The sequence below is a fragment of the Acanthamoeba castellanii genome (genome assembly GCF_000313135.1).
Source record: "Acanthamoeba castellanii str. Neff unplaced genomic scaffold scf7180000084753, whole genome shotgun sequence".
NCBI lineage: Eukaryota > Discosea > Longamoebia > Acanthamoebidae > Acanthamoeba > Acanthamoeba castellanii.
The window spans coordinates 291,739-310,043 of NW_004457538.1; the positions used below are offsets into that span (position 1 = coordinate 291,739).

Below are 18,305 nucleotides of genomic sequence, written 5' to 3' on the forward strand. Positions count from 1 at the left end.
CTGTTGGCTGTTGGCGGTGTTCCCATCATCATCATCATCGTCGTCATCTTCATCACTGGCCAGATGGGATCGCCGCCCAAGTCGCCGAGCACGTTGGGCTCCGGTTCCTTACCCACCAGACCTCTCCGGCCTCCGTCGTCGTCGTCACCATCAAGCAGCGGCGGTAAGTACTGCTGCGATGCGCGCCCTGCCACACCCGCATTACATGCACACGCACCACCGCACACGCAAATAGGCATAGAGACTAGACACAGGGATTCATCATCATCATCATCATCATCCATTGAGAAATCTCGCCTGGCCCTGGCACGCTAACGGGTGTTGCTTTCGTTCCGTCGCAGCGGCCGAAGTGCCGACGATGCAGGTCCTGAACACGCACGACACGCCTGCCATCCGCATGGCCAGTGCGTCCTCCTCCCTCATCGCAGCCCCTCTCCCCTCCCGTCTTGGGGTTTAGCCCTCTTCTCAACGCGCGCGGGCGTCATCGCTTCTTGTGTGCGGCGGTGCACAGCGGCGGCTCCACGCCCCGACATGTCGCGGAGGGACCACATCGCCCACGAAATCCTGGAGTCGGAGCGGTACTACGTGCGCAACCTGGGCGTCATTGTCGACGTACGTCCCAGTCCCCTCGGCATCCACCAGCCACCACCACCAGCCACCAGCCACCCCTCCACCCATGGATGGATCGCACGGCGGATCGCGAGTCCTGACCTCTCTCTCTCTCTCTCTCGCTCTCTTCTTCTCTCATACAGACCTTCCTTCGACCGCTATTGGAGGGCAAGAGAAGGTCGACGAGTCCGACCACGAGAGCGCGCCGCCACCCGAAGCCGATGCGGCAGCGACCGGCGGCAAAAATACGAATAATAAGCTGCAAAGTGCGCCCCGCCCCGCCCCTCCCATCCAGAGCCCATGGAGGAGACGAGCAGAGGGGAGAGAAGAGAGAAGAGAAGAGAAGAGAGAGAGAGAGAGAGAGAGAGCGGCGGGCGGTCGGCCCAACGCGACTGACGGGGCACACGGGCGGCACAGGCATGCGCATGATGCCCCGGCGCAAGGATTCGACGAGCAGATCGGAGGGGGTCATCACCGAGGGGGAGATCAACGTCATCTTCTCCAACATCGTCGAGATTCTCAACCTCAACCAGATCCTCCTCCAGGTACGTACCCCGCCCTGGTCCCGCCATTTCCCCTTTCCACTGCTCTTCTCTCTCTCTCTCTCTCTCTCTCTCCCTCCCTTTAACGGGGGGGGGGTGCTCACCGGCTTCCCCCGACATCGTGCAACCCGCGTGGGCGCAGGACCTGGAGGAACGAATGAAAACGTGGAACGACAAGACCACCCTCATCGGCGACGTGCTGTGCAAATTCGTACCGCCGCCGCCCGCCCCGCCCCGCCCCGCCCCGCCCCGCCCCGCTACCTCCACCTCACCGGGGGGGGGGCGTTATTTTGCTGATCTCCTTATTCTCCCTTGCCTCTGTTCCCCCCTGCATGCGTGACGCTAGGTGCCCTACCTGAAGTCCTACATCGTCTACGCCCGCATGAATGAGAAGGCTCAAGGTGGGACGCACGCACACGCACACGCACGACACACACACACACACACACTCCATCCGTCTCTTCCTCTCCTCATTTGCTTGCAAGCGTTTTTCATTGTCTTCTCCCTCTCCCTCTCCCCCCCTCCCATCCTCTTGTGTCGTGTCGTGTCGTGTCGTGTCGTGTCCGCCAGAGCTGCTCATGACTGTGGAGACCAAGCCGGCCTACTGCGAGTTTGTAAAGAGCTGGGAGAAGCTCTCTGATGTGCGTACCCCTTCCCCCTCCCCATCCCGGCGGCGGCGGCGGCGGCAGCTGCTGCTGGGTGGCGGCTGGTGGTGTTTGGAAGTGTGGGAGTTCGAGTCGCGGGGGTCGGATGATGATGATGATGATGATGATGATGATGATGATGACGTGTTGGTGCCGTGGTTGTGCAGGTGCAGCAGGGAGGCGGGTTGCGTGCGTATCTCATCCTCCCGATCCAGCGGATTCCCCGCTACGAGCTGTTCATCAAGGTGCACCTTGGACCTCCTCCTCCTCCCCCCTCCTCCGGTGCTGGGTGGTACACACCGACGGAGAGGGAGAGAGAGAGAGAGGGAGAGAGGGAGAGAGGGCAGGGCAGGGCACTCATGCATGTTGCGTGCTGCGTGGTGGTGGCTGGTGGCTGGTGGCTGGTGGGTGGTGCATGCCGGCCAATCGGCGTTGCACAGGATCTGGTGAAGAGCACGGACCCCTCCCATCCCGATTACAACAACTTGAGCAAGGCCTACGACGGCACGTTCACCTCTCGACCCCCTTTCGCCCTCTACCTTTTGCTTCTTTCTGCTGCTGCTGCTGGAGTGTGGGGAGCTGAGTTTGGGTTGGGGGGTCGGCCGTGGTTGTGGTGACCTCCGCTCCGCAGAGGTGAAGGAGGTCAACCACAAGATCAACGAATCCATCAGGGAAGCCGAGAACCGCCTCAAGCTGCTCGAGATCTCCCGCTCCTTCATGGACAACCCCGTGTGGGGACCCACCGTGCCCACCGTACGCCTTCCTCCTCCTCCTCCTCCCTTACCAACGCCATCCCCACACGACCGCATAACCACGGATCCAAAACAGCGCCACATCACCCGTCATCGTTGTTGTTGGTTGTTGTTGGTTGTTGTTCTCACTCATGGTGCGATTGATCACTGGGGGGCGGTGGCGCGTGGGGCGGACGGATGGGCGGATGGGCGGTGATGCCAACCAAACCACGACGACGACGACCAGCTGGTGGAGCCCCACCGGGTGTTTGTGAAGGAGGGCGCCCTTACCAAGATCTGCCGCAGGTACGTCCATCGCCTGCTCGCCTGCTCGCCCTCCCTCCACTCTGGCTCGGGTGAGTTGGCGGTGGGTCGTGGGTCGTGTGGGCTCACATCACCTGCGCTGTCGACTGGGTAACAGCAAGCACGTGCTGCGGTGGGTGGTGCTGTTCAACGACATTCTGCTCTACGCCTCTGACTTTTCTATCGGTACGACCCCCCCCCCGCACGCACGCGCGCGCCCCATTCTGCCCGAAGATAGGAGGCCCCCCCGGGGGTCGCGCGGCGACAAGTAGTACACTTGTCCTGCATCGCCGACGGATTGAGGGTTGCGGTTGCGGTTGCGGTTGCGGCGTGGCGCTGTGCGCTCACCCCCTCCCCCCAATGATGGTGGTGCGTGGCCGCGGGGGGGGGTGGTGGTAATATAGGCCTCACGAGGAAGCTCCAGTTCCACAAAATGTTCCACCTTGAATCGCTCCGGGTGGACGACGTTCCCGACAAAGGTAACAACCGCGACTACCCCTCCTACCCCTTCCGCTGCTGCTGCTGCTGCTGCTGCTGCGGTTTCACGCATTCGCCTCCTTTGGTGTTGGGTATCCGTGGGATGGGAGACACCCGATGCGTGCGCGTGGGTCAGTGGCGACTACGGCGTTGGCGGCTGATTGATTAATCGGTGGGTGGGTGGGTGGGTGGGTGGGTGGGTGGGTGGACTCCGGGTCTGCAGAGACGGCGCACAAGTCGCTCAAGAACGCGTTCCAGATCGTGTCGCCCAACAAGTCGTTTGTGCTCTACGCGGCTTCCCCCGAACTCAAGGAGGTACCACGCACGCCTGCTCCTCGACCCAACGCGTTGCGGTGATCATCGCGCGTGCGCTCATGCGGGGGTGCCCCTCTGCGGTGCATGGTGCTTCTGGTGGCAGGAGTGGGTCAGCACCCTCAGGAATGCGATCAAGGCATGGCAGACAAAGCGTGCCACCCTCGCCACCAGCAAAAACGACGCCGCCTACGCCATCACCGAGGCACCCGTCTGGATTCCCGACGACGAGGTACGCGTGCGCTCTGCTCCTTGCGGCGAAGGCACGCCGACCACATGTGGTTGTGTGTTGTGTGTGTGTGTGTGTGTGTTGCGCGCGCCTCGAGGCGCAAACGACACATGGCTTCTCCCCAACGCAACGCGCTGTCGTCGTCAGGTGGCGTCGTGCATGCTTTGTGCCTCCGGCTTCACGCTCACCAAGCGAAGACATCACTGCCGATCCTGCGGCAAGGTCATCTGCGGCGATTGCTCGCGGAAGAAGCTCCTTCTCCTCAATGTAGATAAGAGGTGAGGGTTCCTCCCTCCCCCTCTCCCCGCCGCCGCCGTGTTTAGCTTCTTGCCTGATGGATATACGCATGTAAACCGCGCAACGTGCAGTCCGGTGCGTGTGTGCGACTATTGCTACAATAGCCTCGCCGGCCCCAGGGAAGAGAAGAAGGATGCGGAGGGTGCCTCCAGGCCAGCTGCGACAACGACAGCGACAACGACGACGCCCGATCAGAAGACCTCGCCCAGAGGCGTACGTAGTCCGCTCTCTAGCAACTTCTCCCTGCGACGTGCGCGCGCGCGGGGAACGAGTTGACCGTCACTCACTCGGTACGTTGCGCAATCCAGCAGGTGGAGTATCTGGCCCTCTACGACTTCAAAGCCGAAAGCGAAAGAGAGGTATGACGCAAAGCGCCGCTCCTCCTACTGGTGGGAGTCTCACCTTTCCTTTTCTTCTTATTACTACGACTGTCAATGACAGTTGAGCTTGAAGGTGGGCGAGCGCCTCTGGGTCGTGGAAGAAGAGATGGATGGCTGGTTCGAGGCCAAGGCCTTTGATGGCAGGTACACGGCCTTCTTCGTCTCGCGTGCGTATGTGTGTGTGCATGTGCGTGTGCGTCACAGCGCAGGCATCCATCTGCCAATCACCTCGAAACACAGCCACCTCACCCTCCTAACCGGTGACAGAATTGGGTTCGTACCTTCCACGTATGTGCGCAAGGTTTGACAAGGGGCGCCGCCGGCCGGGTGCACCCAGCAGGGCCAGTTCTGTCCTTTCCCCTTCTCCCCCCCCCACCACCGCTGTGCACCCCCCTCTCACCACGTGTACCGAGGAGGAGGAAGAATTTTGCCATTTCCAGACCAGGAAGTAGGATAATGTAGAACAGGAAGATTCACCCTGTGGACAGTCAACTTCCTGCACTTGCATGTGGTTTTGTGATCTAGTCATGTTCAGGGAGAGAAGTGGCACATGGTGGAGACGAGGCTGCAGGGGAGAAGGAGGAGGGCAGGCCAGAGGCAAGAGGCAAAAGAGGTAGGTAGGGGCCATCTTCAACACCAGGCGGCTCTTGCTCAGTGGATCAGGTACAAGCTCCAGGAAGCCAGGTATGGAGTGGCCCAACCAAGGGGGCTGGGGTTCCCTAATGATTGGTTCCTGATGATACAACAGTTTCCACACTTGCAGTTGCTGCCAGTGGGGGCTTGCTGGCAGTGGAAACAGTGGCTATCACAGGCCCTCCTCCTCCTCCCCCTCACCAACAACCAAGTTGTCCCTGCCCCCCATCAACAGCTTGAGAATTGTAGCCCCACTGATTGCACTCCACACCCACACTTTGGGCAAAGAAAATCAAAAAAACAGTATCCCACAATTCCTAGTACCCAATGCTACAACTGTGGAAGAATGCAACTGTGACAGTTTTTGGTTTTGTCAACAACCAGAGTTTGAGTGAGGGGTAAAACCCCAGACAGCTTTTTTAAATAGAGGCCTTTTCCCTCTTGTTTGATGCATAGCTCATCTCACAGTGACATGAACCTACAACCAGCTCAGGCTCATCACATATGGCAATGATGGACATCTCTTCAGGATCAGTTATGGGTTCAAGCAGGGGGGGGAGGATTGGTGGAGGAAGGTTTTCAGTTGGAGATGAGGGTGGTGATGGTGAAGATGGTGTCATCTATCCTTGGTCTGCAACAAGAGATCACACCCCTGAAGGGCAGTAAGGGATCAAGTGCTTTTGGAAGGGGAAGGTTGCAGATGATCCAGATGCATCTGCCTGGAATCAATGTACACTGATTGTGCAGCCATCTGCAGTGCTTGAGGGGGCTGCCACCTGGCTGCACACCACTGGCAAAGATGTGATGTTCAAGTTCAACCAGTTCAAAGCAGAGCTTGTAAAGAGTTTCACACCATCATCCCAGGTCAAACTCCTGAACAAGTAGAGTTGGCCTTACACATGTGGCAGTGATCCATGACAGTAATTTGTTGGCCTGCCTAAGGAGCTGAATGGCCTTGACCTCCTTTCCTGTGGCTCCTTGAGGCAGGTGTAGCTTCTCAACAACAATGATGCCACTGTTGTTATGGATGGTGTGAGAGGCCCTCTTGCAAGTGTTGTGATCAACCTTATCTGTTTCTCCTTCTGTGTCTCCTTCACCTGTGCTTGTGCCCTCACCTTATCTGTTTCTCCCCCCTCCACTCTGCAAAGTGTGGCATGTGCAGCTCTTTTGGTGTCTGAGCATGACTCTCTGTCCACACTTTTGTGCTACCTACCACGGGTGGCAGTGGCGTTCATGAGTTGGTTATGTATTTATGCATTGGTGGTACTGGTGGGGCGGGCCTTAACCCAGATCCGTGAGGTCTCCTTTTGCCGCCACGTGCCCTGTTGCCCCAACGGCTGGAGCTGGCTCTGAAAAACCCGGCGTAGGCGCACGAAAGCTGGCGTCCGATTGACCTGGCGAACTCACGCCCACAGCTCATGTAGCCCTGGGGCTTGCCAGGATACAGGCAACAACCAATGGCGTGCGGTCTGCGAACTGGCACTCCGCGTCGCACTTTGGGCAGCTGCCCCGCAGGAACGAAGGTTGTTGTCCCCCTCCCCAACGAACGACTACCCTCATAATAGGCGGCTTCGTTCTTCTTCGTTCTTTCGTACCAGCACACGACCCCACCAGCACCCGCCCAAGGGGCTACAGCTGTTCACCCCTCCTTCACCCGAGCCTCCTCCCCACGCCTACAACTCCACGACGAACCACCACCCAAGGACACTTTTTTTACCACCACCCACGCGCCACAACTTCAGCCTGACCTACCCAACAAACGCACCCCCGAGCAAGCGAGCAAGCAAGCAAGCAAGCACCTGCTTTCTTCTCTTATCTTCGTCTCTTCTCCCCGGTTGGCCGCACCGTCTTATAAAGCGCGGAGGAGAGTAGAGCGACGACGACGATGCTCGGGATGGCGGCCGCCGGTTCCGACCTGGAGGACACCAACTACCGCGAGGGCGACCTGAGCCGTCGATGCAACACCTCCCTCGTCGTTGCCTGGTGGGTCCTCCTCCCCAGCCCTCAAGTGGCCACTTCCCCTTTCCACCGCCGATGTTGGCTCACCCTCGCCTGTGTGCCGTGTGTGTGCGGCAGGCTGCGGGACAACTACCGGTTCGGCAAGAGTGGGTCGATCAGCAAGAACAGCGTCTACCGGCACTACCTGGACGAGTGCCGCGGGCGAGGCCTCGAGACTGACATCAACCAGACCTACTTTGGCAAGCTCGTCAAGAAGGCATCCAGTACAACAGGTACGGCCCCTCTCACACGCACCACCTCCAATGGCCGGGCGTTGTTCGTCGTACGAGATCCCATACACGTGCATGGGATATAACCCCCTGTTGTTGTTGCACCACCGGTGGCAAATTATGGAGAGCTCATGAGTTGTCCCCTGTGCGCAAGGTCACACGGCAACGCCTTGGTCCTCCCGTGGCCCCGTTCTTATTCCCACATGCCACGCATTTCCCCGCCCACAGGAAGGGACCGCGGGGCCGTTCGGAGCACCACTACAAGCGCCTCAAGCGGGTCAAGCACGCAGCCGCCGCCCTTCCGCTGCTCTTCGAACCGTCCCCGCCCACCCACGCTGCAACCACCACCACGCCGCCTCCTCTCTATCACCACCACCGCCATGAGCTGCCGCCGCCGCCGCCACGGCATTACCACCACCACCACCACCACCACCACCACCAACAGGCGACACCAACCTTCCACGCGCCGCGCCACCAGCACGCCGCCGCCGTAGCAGCAGCCGACGCTGTTGGGGGCAGCCTCCTCCATGCCGCGGGCACCCTGCTGACGCCGGCGTGGCCACCGGGGGATATGGAGGCCATCGGACGCACCTCCAGCCGGTCCCCCTCCCCGCCCTCCTCGCCCCCCTCCTCCGCTCACCACCACGTCCCGCAGCACCACCAGCACCACCAGCACCACCAGCACCAGCACCAGCAGCAGCTCCGCCACGTTCCCCTCGGGGCGAGCTTCCCTCTGCCACTCCCCACCGCCACAGCGGCCCAGCAGTACACACACCAGCAGCAGCAGCAGCAGCAGCAGGAGTCGTACGTGGGGGTGATGGCCGAGGCCGCCGCACCTGCGGGGTGCCGGTGCTGCGCCAACTCGAACAGCAGCCGCGGGGAGGCCGTTTCCTTCGGGGTGGTCCCTCCTTCGTCTTCGCCACGTTCGGTGGTGGCGGCGGTGCCGCCACACCGCGCCTGTTCCCCGACGATGTCGACGTGGTGGGCCTCGGTAGACCAGCGCCATCAGCATCAGCACCAGCACCACCATCGCCACCAGCACCAGGTCGACGACGACGACGACGAGGTGGAGGTGTCGCCCTTCCAGCCGCCGCGGCCCTTGGCGTGGAGCGGGTGGAACTTGGCCCACTCCGAGCCCACCGCCCACCACAGCGCCAGCACCATCAACGAGCTCCCGTACAGCTGCTGGTAGTAGTGGTAGTAGTGGCCAGCCAATAGTAAATACACACAGAAGATAATCATCTTTTTCTTACACCAAGCACACACGCTCCGGTGGCAGCAACCCGCGTGCTCCGGCGCGACCAAGGCGGCACACGAACTCCATAATGGGGCCACGTGGGGGACTCCGGTATTGCGGGGTCGACACTGGCGACCAACGGCACTCGGGCGTGCTAAACGACACCTATTGACGAAGGGCGACGGTGGAAGCAACAACGAGCGCTGCAGCGACACAGCGCAGCGAAGCAACGCCCCGGACGACTCCGAGCGAATGGTGCCGGCTGGTTGGTTGTAGCCGACGCCCACACGAGGTCCGCGTTCTGACTCTGCCCGGCCTCCTCCTCCTCCTTCTGCATTTCGTCGGCTGTCGTACCTACGTACTACTACTACTACGCCGCTGTCGTGCTCGGACCGAGGTCGCCAGCTTCGACTCCACACCCTCTACACAGCCGCCGCCGCCGCCGCCACCACCAATCGCGATAAAGAAGAAGAAGCCCTTCCTATGGCGTCGACGGACCACCTCCAGCGCAAGAAGCACATGCTGCAAGTGGTGGCCTGGTACAAACCACGCTATACTTCCCCCCCCCCCGACCAACCGCCACTATCCGTCGGCCCTGCTGCTGCTGCTCGCCCCCCCTGCCTCTGTCCGGGTATGTCGACAACAAAATGCTAACTCCACCGTGCGGGGGGGGGTTGGCGCCACAAAGGTTGCGGGAGAACTACAAGGTGGGCAAGAGCGGCTCCACCTCCAAGAACGCCGTCTACCAGCACTACTCCGACATGTGCTCGGAGCGGGGCATCGAGCCCTCCATCAACGCCACCTACTTCGGGTACCACTGGCGATACACCACGCACCGCACCGCACCGCACCGCACCACGCCTACTCGCAACGCGCCACAGCTGCGGAGGTGGGAGAGGGCTGACCGAGTTGTCTCGATGTGTTGTGTGTTGCTGGCTTCCATGCCCACCCGTTTATATTCCCTTTCCCTTTCCACGGCAAATGTTGTTACCATGTGCGTGCGTGCGTGCGTGCCTCCTTGTTGTTGTGTGTGTGCCGCGGCGTGCAGTAAGCTGGTGAAGCGTGCCTTTCCCGGCGTGCAGTACAACCGCAAGGGACCCCGGGGCAACTCGCTCCAGCACTACACCCACCTGAAGCGCATCAACCACGACAAGCTCAAGCAGCAGCGCCTGGTCGAGGTACCTACCTACCTACCTATCTGCTGCACCCGCACCCACACAGCTGGAGGCCCGCCGGATACGTCTGGGGAGCCCCGCCCAACATCTCGCTCGCTCGCTGACTGGGTCGTGTGGCGTGTGGCGTGTGGCGTGTGGCGTGTGGCGTGTGGCGTGTGGCGTGTGGCGTGTGGCGTGTGGCGTGTGGCGTGTGGCGTGTGGCGTGTGGCGTGTGGCGTGTGGCGTGGTGTGCAGGAGGCGAGCCGCGCGGTGGAGAACTGCGGGGTGCCGGAGGAGGAGGCCCTCTACCGGCTCATGCGGGAGAAGTACGCCGAAATGTTTGCGCCTCTCGCCGCCGGACTCGACGTTGCGCGCGCGCCACACCACTACGCCGCCGCTCCGCTCCACCCCGTGGCGGCCGCGGCGGCCCTGCTGGCGGCTGACGGCGGCGGGCATCCGTCCTCCTCCTCCTCCTACGCTCGGCCAACGCGCACGGGCCTCCTCTCCCCCGGAGATGCCGCCCTCCACGGGGACCCACGCTTCCGGGCGGCGGCGACCTCCTCGCTCCACTCCGGGGCCAGCGACCCGGACGGCGCGACCGGATCCGAATCGCCGGCGAGCGGCTCGCCGAGCCTGCCCCCACCGTCGTCGTCGTCTTCGTCATCGGCTGCCGGCGCGCTGGGCTCTCGCTTCCTCTCCTCCTCGCTCTCCATGTCCACGGGTGCTTCGCCACCAGCGGGCTCCTCCTACGCTCACCTGGCACACCCGTCGGCCCACCACCACCACCAAGCGGGCAAGGCCGCCACCGCGGGTTTCCCCTCGAGCTCGGCCCACTATGTCGTCAGCTCGTCCCCACCTTCGTCGCCGGGCAGCGGCCACCACCACCACCCGGGTGGTGGTGGTGGTGCCTACGCGCCGCCAGGCCATGGCCACGGCGCATTCGGGCCGGCGGCCTTTGCCTACCCGCCAACGTGCCCCTATTGCCACCACTGCCTCCACTGCTACTATAGCGGCGGCGGCGGCGGCGGCGCCCCTGCCGCGGGGCCGCCGGCCTTCTCCGGCGGCGGTGGTGGCCACGTGAATGCCTACGCGCCCTCCCATCACCCGGCCGGGCCTTCGTCTGCAGCGGCGGCGGCGGCGGCGGCGGCAGCTCACCTCGTGACGGCCAAGGAAGCGAGCGTGCTTGCCCAGTGGGTCCGCGAGCGACCCTTCCTGCCGCCCATCGGCACGCACGGCGGCCCCTCGGCGCCTCGCAGTGCCGACTCGACCAACGTCGTCGTCGACGACGATGACGATGATGACGACGGCCGTGGCCGCCGCGACGAAACTGACGAGACACACAGCCACCGCCGCGAGTCCGCGCGGGCACAAGGGCCAGGCGGCCGAGTGGCAGGCCAGTGGTGAGGCCAGTGGTGATCATATCACTGCTCGCCGCCGCCGTTGCCACTCACCTCCACCACGCACCCATTATTTATTATTATTATTGTTACTGCCGCTGGTCCCTGACCGCAGGCAGCAGCAGCACCCTCACCCCCTCCCTGATCTACAGGGCGGGCCAGCACCCCACAGAGTGTGATTTATTTATTTATTTATTGTTCCGTCAATGCGCCAAACTTGACCGTTACACACAAAAAAGAAAAAGAAATAAAGAAATACAAAAAAAACAAAAGAGAAGCCAAGAACGACCCCAGCTTCTGCCGGCGCAAGGGCAACACAAACAAACAAACAAATTCAAGGGCGAGGCCGCACCGCTTTTATGAGGCAACCAGTCCTTCCTCAGGGCCATCTATCTAATTGATCGTTCGTTTTTGCGTTGCCGCGATGCTTTGGTGGATTGTCGTAATTGGCGCCTTTCTGGCCTTCCTTGTGGTACGCCCTCTCTTGCGCCGCGATGAGCCACTTGTACTCAGTCGCTGAGCCACAGGCGTGGGGACTTGGGGCCAATGACGTAGCGACAGCGGTACCTCCCCCCTTGGCCCTTGGTGAACTCTCTCTCTCTTTGTGTGTTGTGTGTGTTTTGTATCTCGGAGGGTGTTGTGTTGTCTCGGAGGGAAAGGAGGAAAGCACGCGGTCTTTTTGCCGTGCGTGCGTGCGTGCGTGTGTGTGTCGTGTGTGGTCGAGCGGCCGTCTGACGTGCTCTTCCATTCAGTTCGGACCCTCTGTAGGCTCGAAGGCCCTCACCTTGGGGCAGGCCATCATGCTGGCCTTTGTGGTCGAATGTGCCGGCGCAGTCATCACGGGAAGGGACGTCGTTGGTACGTTGGCCGCCAGCCACGACCGACCGTGCCCCTTGGCACGAGTCTCTCTCTCTCTCTCCCCTCCACGCGCCAGACATGCCACGCCAAAGATAAGGATCGAGGGGGGGTACTGCATTGACCGTCGGTGGGTGGTGGTGGTGGTGGTGCGTGATGGTGGTTTGTGGTGGTGGCTGGTGGTGGTGGCCGGTGGTGGTCGTGGTGGTGCAGATTTGTACAACAAGAGCGGGATGGTGCCCGGCGTCTTCGATGGGCAACCGACAGAGCTGATGCTGGGAATGTGCTCCACCTTGGCTGGCACCCTCTTTTGTCTCGCCGTCAGCACCTCCCTCGGGTTGCCCATTTCCACGGCCCACGCCATAGGTACCACCACACGTCTCCACGCAGCACGCCCGGGGCGGGCTCATCAGGGTCTCACAACGGGTTGCATGTTGCGTATGTTGTGCGTGTGCGGTGGTGCGTGTGCGTGTAGTTGGGGGCATCGTCGGCTTTACAGTCATGGGAAAGGGAATGGCCGGTGTTGATTGGCGGCGCGTCGGGCGCATCATGCTCTCCACTGTCACCTCCCCGCTCCTTGGTATGGCATTACATGTCCTCCTCCCCCCACCCATTGCTGTGCATCCATCTGCTTGCGGCAGGGTGGGTCCTCGTTTTCTATCGTGGCCGGTGGTGGTGGCCGGTGGTGGGTCTTCGAGTAGAAGGACCCTGCAGCGCGGCCCACCAGGGACTGATTGGCTCGACGTATCGGGGGGCGGGGGCGGAGGACGGATGTGCAGCGGCAGCGGTGTCGTTGGTGCTGTTCGTGGTGATCCGGCTGTGCATTCTACGCAGAGAGAATTCCCTCAAGCACGGCTTTCGCGCGCTTCCCTTCTTCTACGGACTCACGGTCGCCTTCCTCGCCTACTTTTTCGTCTACAAAGCTTCTCCCGGGCTCGGTATGTATGGCCGCTCTCCTTTCCTGCCGCCTCAAGCGCGTGCGAGCGGGCGGTTTCCTCCCCCCCCCTCTCCCTTCTCCTCACAACCGTGGGGGGGGGCTGGTGTGGTGTCGCTCCGTGGTCCATGGGGGGGGGCAGGCTGGGACAAGCAGTACACGCCCACGGTGATCCTGGGCGTGTGCGGAGCGATCGGGTTCGGTACGCTCTTTGTGGTCTGGCTTCTGGGCGTACCGCTCCTGTGGCAGTGGATCGACAACAAATACGACGAACAGGGCGAACTACGAAAACACTACTACAACAACAACAACAACAACAAGAGTACGTGCGAGACACAGACACTGCCACCACCACCGGACCGCACTGATACGAGCGAACGCTCTGTCATTGGGCGTCGCGTGCACGTGGTGATTTGCCGCAGGAAAGCGAACGAGCTTTGACGAAGACGCCTTTGAAGAAATCCAGGCGTCCGATGAAGGCCTCTCTCGAGCCCTCATCATCTGCTGCATGCGCATTCCTTTTTTCAGGTGCCTCTCTGCCTCTCGTGCCCCTTCTCCCGCTCTCGCGTGGTTCATGGTTCACCTGATTACGCGCGTGACCTCCGATCCCTGACCTCTCAAGGTTTTTATTGGTGTGGTGTGGTGTGGTGTGTGCGTGCGTGCGTGCGTCGTGTGCATGTGTCCTGTGTGGGCGCGCCGTCATACAGGGACTACGTGGTGTCCAAATTCTTTGAACATAAGATGGCGCTGAAGGCTGCTTTGACGAATGTGTACAACTCGCCAACAAGTACCACCACCCGCCACCACGACCACCAGCCACCGCCGCCACCCACCAGCCACCAGCCACCAGCCACCAGCCACCAGCCACCAGCCACCAGCCACCAGCCACCAGCCACCAGCCACCAGCGAGCCAGCCAGCCACCACCGCCACGCCTCCGTCACCCCTTTTTAGTTTTCACCCCTTCTCCTTCCTCGGGGGGGGGGAGTACTGAGTTGCGTGATGCGCTGGGCAGGCACACGCAAGCATGGCTACGCGTCGGACATCAGCGATGGAGAAGGCCTAGGGTCGTCCGACAGCGATAACGACATGATGGCCGACCGACCCGATTTCTTTAAGAAGCCGATGTTCATGGACCAACAACAGTCCATGGATCTCCACACCGTCCCCATCTTGGACAGCACGGACGACGACATGGAGGAACTGATGGGCAATGAGAGCGGGGTACGTGCCATGATGCCCTGTTTCGCTTCTCGCGCGTGCGCTCTCTCTCTCTCTCTGTGTGTGTGTGTGTGTGGTGTGTGTGTGCCTCTGCTTGCCTCCCTCCCTCCCCCCTCTCATTAGCTCGTCTCCGCCTCGTATGAGCCCACCTACTCCGCTCGGGCTCAACCCGGGTGGTTGACCTCTGAACCGTTCTCACTCCTCACCTGCAGGAACCGGTCGAGGATTGGGAAGAGGGGCAACGGAGGAAAAGAAACGAAGAGCTCTATGCCCACAGCGAAGGATTTGATGCACGCACCGAGGATCTGTTCTCGTTTTTGCAGATTCTTTCCGCCAGTGTGTCAGGTACATATCGCAACCTGGTGTTCGATGTGAGCGTGTGCGGTGGTGCGTGACCAACAAAGCTTTTCCGTTCCTCTTATTAACAACCAACCAACCAACCAACCAACCAACCAACCAACCAACCAACCAACCAACCAACCAACCACGTGGTAGGATTCGCGCATGGATCCATCGACATCTCAAATGCGTCCGCGCCGTTCGTCATCATACTGGCACTGTTCAACGACCTGGAGAATGGCGGGGCTGGTCTGATTGAGCAGGAGCCGTCTCTCCCCTGGTCAGCACTTTTACACACTTCCCTCCCTTGCCCCTGTAGCTTTCTCCAGTTCTTCTCTCCTGTGGAGCCACAGTGCGCTGACGCCTGTCCCTTCATTGTCCCCCTTGTGCTGTGCTCCACGTGTGTCGTCGCACAGGTGGATACTGGGCGTGGGTGCCGTGGCCATATTCTTCGGGTTGTCGATATGGGGCTACAAGATCATGGAGAGCATCGGATACAACTGCACCATGGTACGGCCAAGGCCTTCTCCTTCCTCCTCTTCAACGAGGCCCATTTCCAAATTGCCCATATACAACGTTCGACCTCCCAGATTACGCCATCGCGAGGCTTCAACGTAGATTTCGGCTCTTCCGTAGCTGCTGTTGTTGGTACGTGCGACAACAACCCCCTACGCATGTGTCTAGCACAATGCTCACGCGGATGTGGTGACAGGGAGCAAGTTCCTGCTGCTGCACATGAACTCGACGTATTGTATAGTGGGCTCGGTGTTCGGGGTGGGGCTGGCCAACGGATTCAAGGCGATCAACTGGCGATTACTGCTGCGGATGTGGCTGGTACCTCACCTCTCCCATTGAAGCCACCACCTGCAAAGGCTAATAATAATGGCTGGGCAGGCGTGGGTCTGCACAGTACCGTTTTGCGGCATGGTGAGTGCTGTTGTGTTCATCGTCCTCCAGTACACCTTTGTTTGGTGATGGCCCTTCTTGTGGGCAGACAGGTGCTTGAAATTTATTTATTGTGGTGCTGCTTTCTTTTATTGTCATAATGACACAATAATCATCAGCCTCGTGGTGTACAACGAACGACACGCTCATCCTTTTTTTTTTGATTTTAGCAAAAAAAACAACTTTGAATTCAGAACTGGCCATTGAGGACGAGGCGGTCTGTCTCCGTAGCGATCACAGCACCCATCAGGTGCACCAAGCGTGCGTTGAGTTGCACGCCACGACGCTTCATCTCGTCGTACAGTTCCAGAGCCTTGCCGTTGTTTCGTGCGAGGTGGTTCGCCTTTGTAATCAAACCAAAATAATAATAATAATAACATCCACGTTAGCCATGGCAATGGAAGAGAGGCAGTGCGAGGTTGTAGGTGTGGGGAGGCGGCCTGGACCGGATACGCCGTACCTGGATCAGGTTGAAGAAACTAAATGCATTTATCTGCATATCGGCTTGCACCATTTCGTCAAACAGCGCATCGGCCTGAGACACAAATTATTAGTTGAGCAAGCGCGTGTTGCGTGTTGCGTGTCGTGTGAAATGTGGCAGTCATACATGGGCGAGGGCTTCGCTCACTCCTTCCTGGCACGCACTGTCTGCACCCTGCTCACCGTGCGAGGTGTGGGCTGCCACTGTGGAATTGGGGGGGGGTGAGAGTCAGAGCGGGCGTGGCGGAAGTGCGGGTCCCGGCAAAGCTACTACACTAGTAGTGTCGTACCTTGCTGGCGGAGGCCGTTCAGGAGGTGGTTGCAAAGGTCGTGGCGCGGAGGGAAGCCGGCCGCCTTGTAGTCGCTGTAGAGATCTGTATTCGTGGTTCAGGGAGGAGTATATGAGCGCCGGGCGGAGGAGGAGAACCGAACGTTGCCGTTTGGCAGCAGGTGCTGTGTGCCGCGTACCAAAGGCCTTGCGCATGTCGGCGGCGCTGGCGTAGGCCCGCACGAGCAGGGAGTACGTGTAGCTGTCCTTGGGCACCTCGTCTTTGGTCATCTCCTCCAGTACGGTGCTTATCTCACCCGAGCGGCCAAACTTGGAGTGGCCAGCGAGAATGGCATTGTAGGTGCGAGTTGAGGGCCGGACTCCTGATATTACGCCACCCGCCACCCGCCACCCGCCACGGGAGGATGGGTCAGCAAGCTGCTTGGTGGCTTTTATGCTCGAGCAAGACCTGGCTCACTCCCAATGCATTGGGCATGGAGACGTACCAGCCTTCTTCATGTTTCGCAGCGCACGCCAACTACGATCGAGGGTGTCGGCGTCGAGGCAGCACGCTTCGATCAAGGAGTTGTAGACCTTTTCGTTCGGAGCTGGATCTGCGGTGATTGGTGGGTGGGTGGGGGGGGGGAAGCGTGCCGGCGATCAGATCCGATCGGTGCACTTCTTTCCACCCGCACCGCATGATGATGCACATTGTGCATCCCCATGGGGAGCGTGGACGTACACTTCTCCCGCTCGGCGCCCAAACGCTCCACCCATGCGAACGCTTCGTCAATTCCCTCGGCCTGCCGCCGCGGCACTCAGTCATTCAGTCAGTGGGAGAAGAGAAGAAAAGAGGAGAAGCTCACCAGACACGGTCGCAACCGAGTCCAGGCAGCTGTCGTGTGTGTCGTGTCGTGTCGTGTCGTGTGTTACGAGACCTTCGCAACTGCCAGGACGGCAGCACTGTAATGAACCGCCTCCGTAAGTACGTTCCTGCTGGCCATCTTGCGCAGAACACTGAAGTGGCAGTGTTGGGGAGAAAGTGTGCGAGCGTCAGTGCGCGGTAATACCGCGCGCAGAGCAGCAGTAACGAAAGAGGGAGCTGCGAGGATGAGAGGAGGGGAGCACTCTTGCACGAGGTCCCAGCGCTTGGATTCACCGTAAATGGTGATCAAGTTCTTGTAGGTGGTCGCGGTAGCCGGTAGCTTTTGCCTCTTGGACATGTGGAAATAGATCTGGTGGGCCCGCCTGAACTTGCGCGCACCAACGAGAGATGAGATATAGGCGTCGTAGAACTCCGCATCCAAAGTTGCCCCCTCGTCGACGAGCTGCAAGGTACAACGGGGTGTGTGTGTGTGTGTGTGTTGACGTTGTGAGTTGCTTACAACCAAACAACCAACCCTCAAAAAGAGCAAAGCAAGCACCTTGTCGTAAACAGCATCGGCAACTCCAACTGAATCGGGCCGATTTGCTGCTCGGACGACCCCAATGCATGCGGCAAGGCTGGGGCTCACACCTGTGGTTATTACTTATTAATAATCATTTTTACATTTTCTTTTAAATAGAGAAAAAGAAACCAGGCAATGGAGGTTGATTGATTTGCACAAATTTCCTTGAAAGAAAAAGATATGGGATTGGGGCACCTTTGGCTTCCATGTCGCGCAGCAGGCTGTGCGCTTTGTCGAGCCGCTTCGCGCGAGCGAACACGTCAATAAGGGCGGTGTAGGTGGCAGACTCCAGGGGCAGGGCCTCATGTTCTTTAACGAAGGCAGATGCCAATTCGGACGCTTTGCTGAAGTTCCCCTGCTTCGCCAATTGCTGACTCTCCAAGAGAACATCGTTTTGAGCGAGGCTGTGGGTCGAAGAGAAACGACTCACAGAAGCGGCAGAGCACAGTAGCTGAAGTCCGCAGCTCGCTCCATTACCGCAAATACTCGGCCGACCCGCGAGCCAAAAGCTGTTGCCGTTGATCCGCATGGCCGAGGGAAGGAGTTGCACGGGCGCGCGCCGACCAAAGGCGGAGAAGCGGGACATGGCCTGAGGGAGGATGAGGATTGCTATCCGTTTGGGATTTGTCGGGAATGAATAATTC

General features: G+C 60.2%; 4 protein-coding genes and 1 pseudogene across 4 annotated transcripts; 4 read left to right on the plus strand and 1 right to left on the minus strand.

Moving 5' to 3' along the window:
- Positions 1 to 63: 63 nt before the first annotated feature.
- ACA1_199680 (FYVE zinc finger domain containing protein) lies at positions 64 to 4,831 on the plus strand (the record flags this gene model as incomplete). Its single annotated transcript, XM_004341729.1, is given in 22 exon segments — positions 64 to 103; positions 342 to 404; positions 512 to 612; positions 753 to 875; positions 1,029 to 1,154; positions 1,294 to 1,362; positions 1,498 to 1,552; positions 1,722 to 1,792; positions 1,841 to 1,945; positions 1,963 to 2,040; positions 2,236 to 2,392; positions 2,427 to 2,548; positions 2,774 to 2,832; positions 2,948 to 3,015; positions 3,234 to 3,308; positions 3,530 to 3,621; positions 3,725 to 3,850; positions 3,995 to 4,125; positions 4,264 to 4,357; positions 4,456 to 4,503; positions 4,586 to 4,668; positions 4,792 to 4,831. 22 exon segments carry the CDS (start codon positions 64 to 66, stop codon positions 4,829 to 4,831), a joined length of 1,926 nt encoding a protein of 641 aa, XP_004341777.1.
- A 2,211-nt stretch (positions 4,832 to 7,042) lies between these two features.
- On the plus strand, positions 7,043 to 7,879 carry ACA1_199690 (annotated as a pseudogene).
- A 1,226-nt stretch (positions 7,880 to 9,105) lies between these two features.
- Positions 9,106 to 11,180, plus strand: ACA1_199700 (RFX DNAbinding domain containing protein; the record flags this gene model as incomplete). Its single annotated transcript, XM_004341730.1, has 4 exons — positions 9,106 to 9,161; positions 9,311 to 9,433; positions 9,671 to 9,800; positions 10,032 to 11,180. The coding sequence occupies 4 exons, from the start codon at positions 9,106 to 9,108 to the stop codon at positions 11,178 to 11,180; spliced, it is 1,458 nt and encodes a 485-aa protein (XP_004341778.1).
- Positions 11,181 to 11,667: 487 nt separating this feature from the next.
- Positions 11,668 to 15,375, plus strand: ACA1_199710 (phosphate transporter, putative; the record flags this gene model as incomplete). The annotated part of the gene is given in 14 exon segments (XM_004341731.1): positions 11,668 to 11,736; positions 11,926 to 12,031; positions 12,242 to 12,394; positions 12,504 to 12,608; positions 12,730 to 12,966; positions 13,105 to 13,284; positions 13,385 to 13,490; positions 13,670 to 13,749; positions 13,976 to 14,184; positions 14,394 to 14,526; positions 14,677 to 14,788; positions 14,937 to 15,030; positions 15,042 to 15,168; positions 15,233 to 15,375. 14 exon segments carry the CDS (start codon positions 11,668 to 11,670, stop codon positions 15,373 to 15,375), a joined length of 1,854 nt encoding a protein of 617 aa, XP_004341779.1.
- A 280-nt stretch (positions 15,376 to 15,655) lies between these two features.
- ACA1_199720 (pentatricopeptide repeat domain containing protein) lies at positions 15,656 to 18,247 on the minus strand (the record flags this gene model as incomplete). The annotated part of the gene is made up of 11 exons (XM_004341732.1): positions 15,656 to 15,808; positions 15,926 to 16,000; positions 16,073 to 16,143; positions 16,236 to 16,319; positions 16,414 to 16,596; positions 16,720 to 16,821; positions 16,956 to 17,016; positions 17,188 to 17,230; positions 17,342 to 17,541; positions 17,638 to 17,684; positions 17,857 to 18,247. 11 exons carry the CDS (start codon positions 18,245 to 18,247, stop codon positions 15,656 to 15,658), a joined length of 1,410 nt encoding a protein of 469 aa, XP_004341780.1.
- Positions 18,248 to 18,305: the final 58 nt, after the last annotated feature.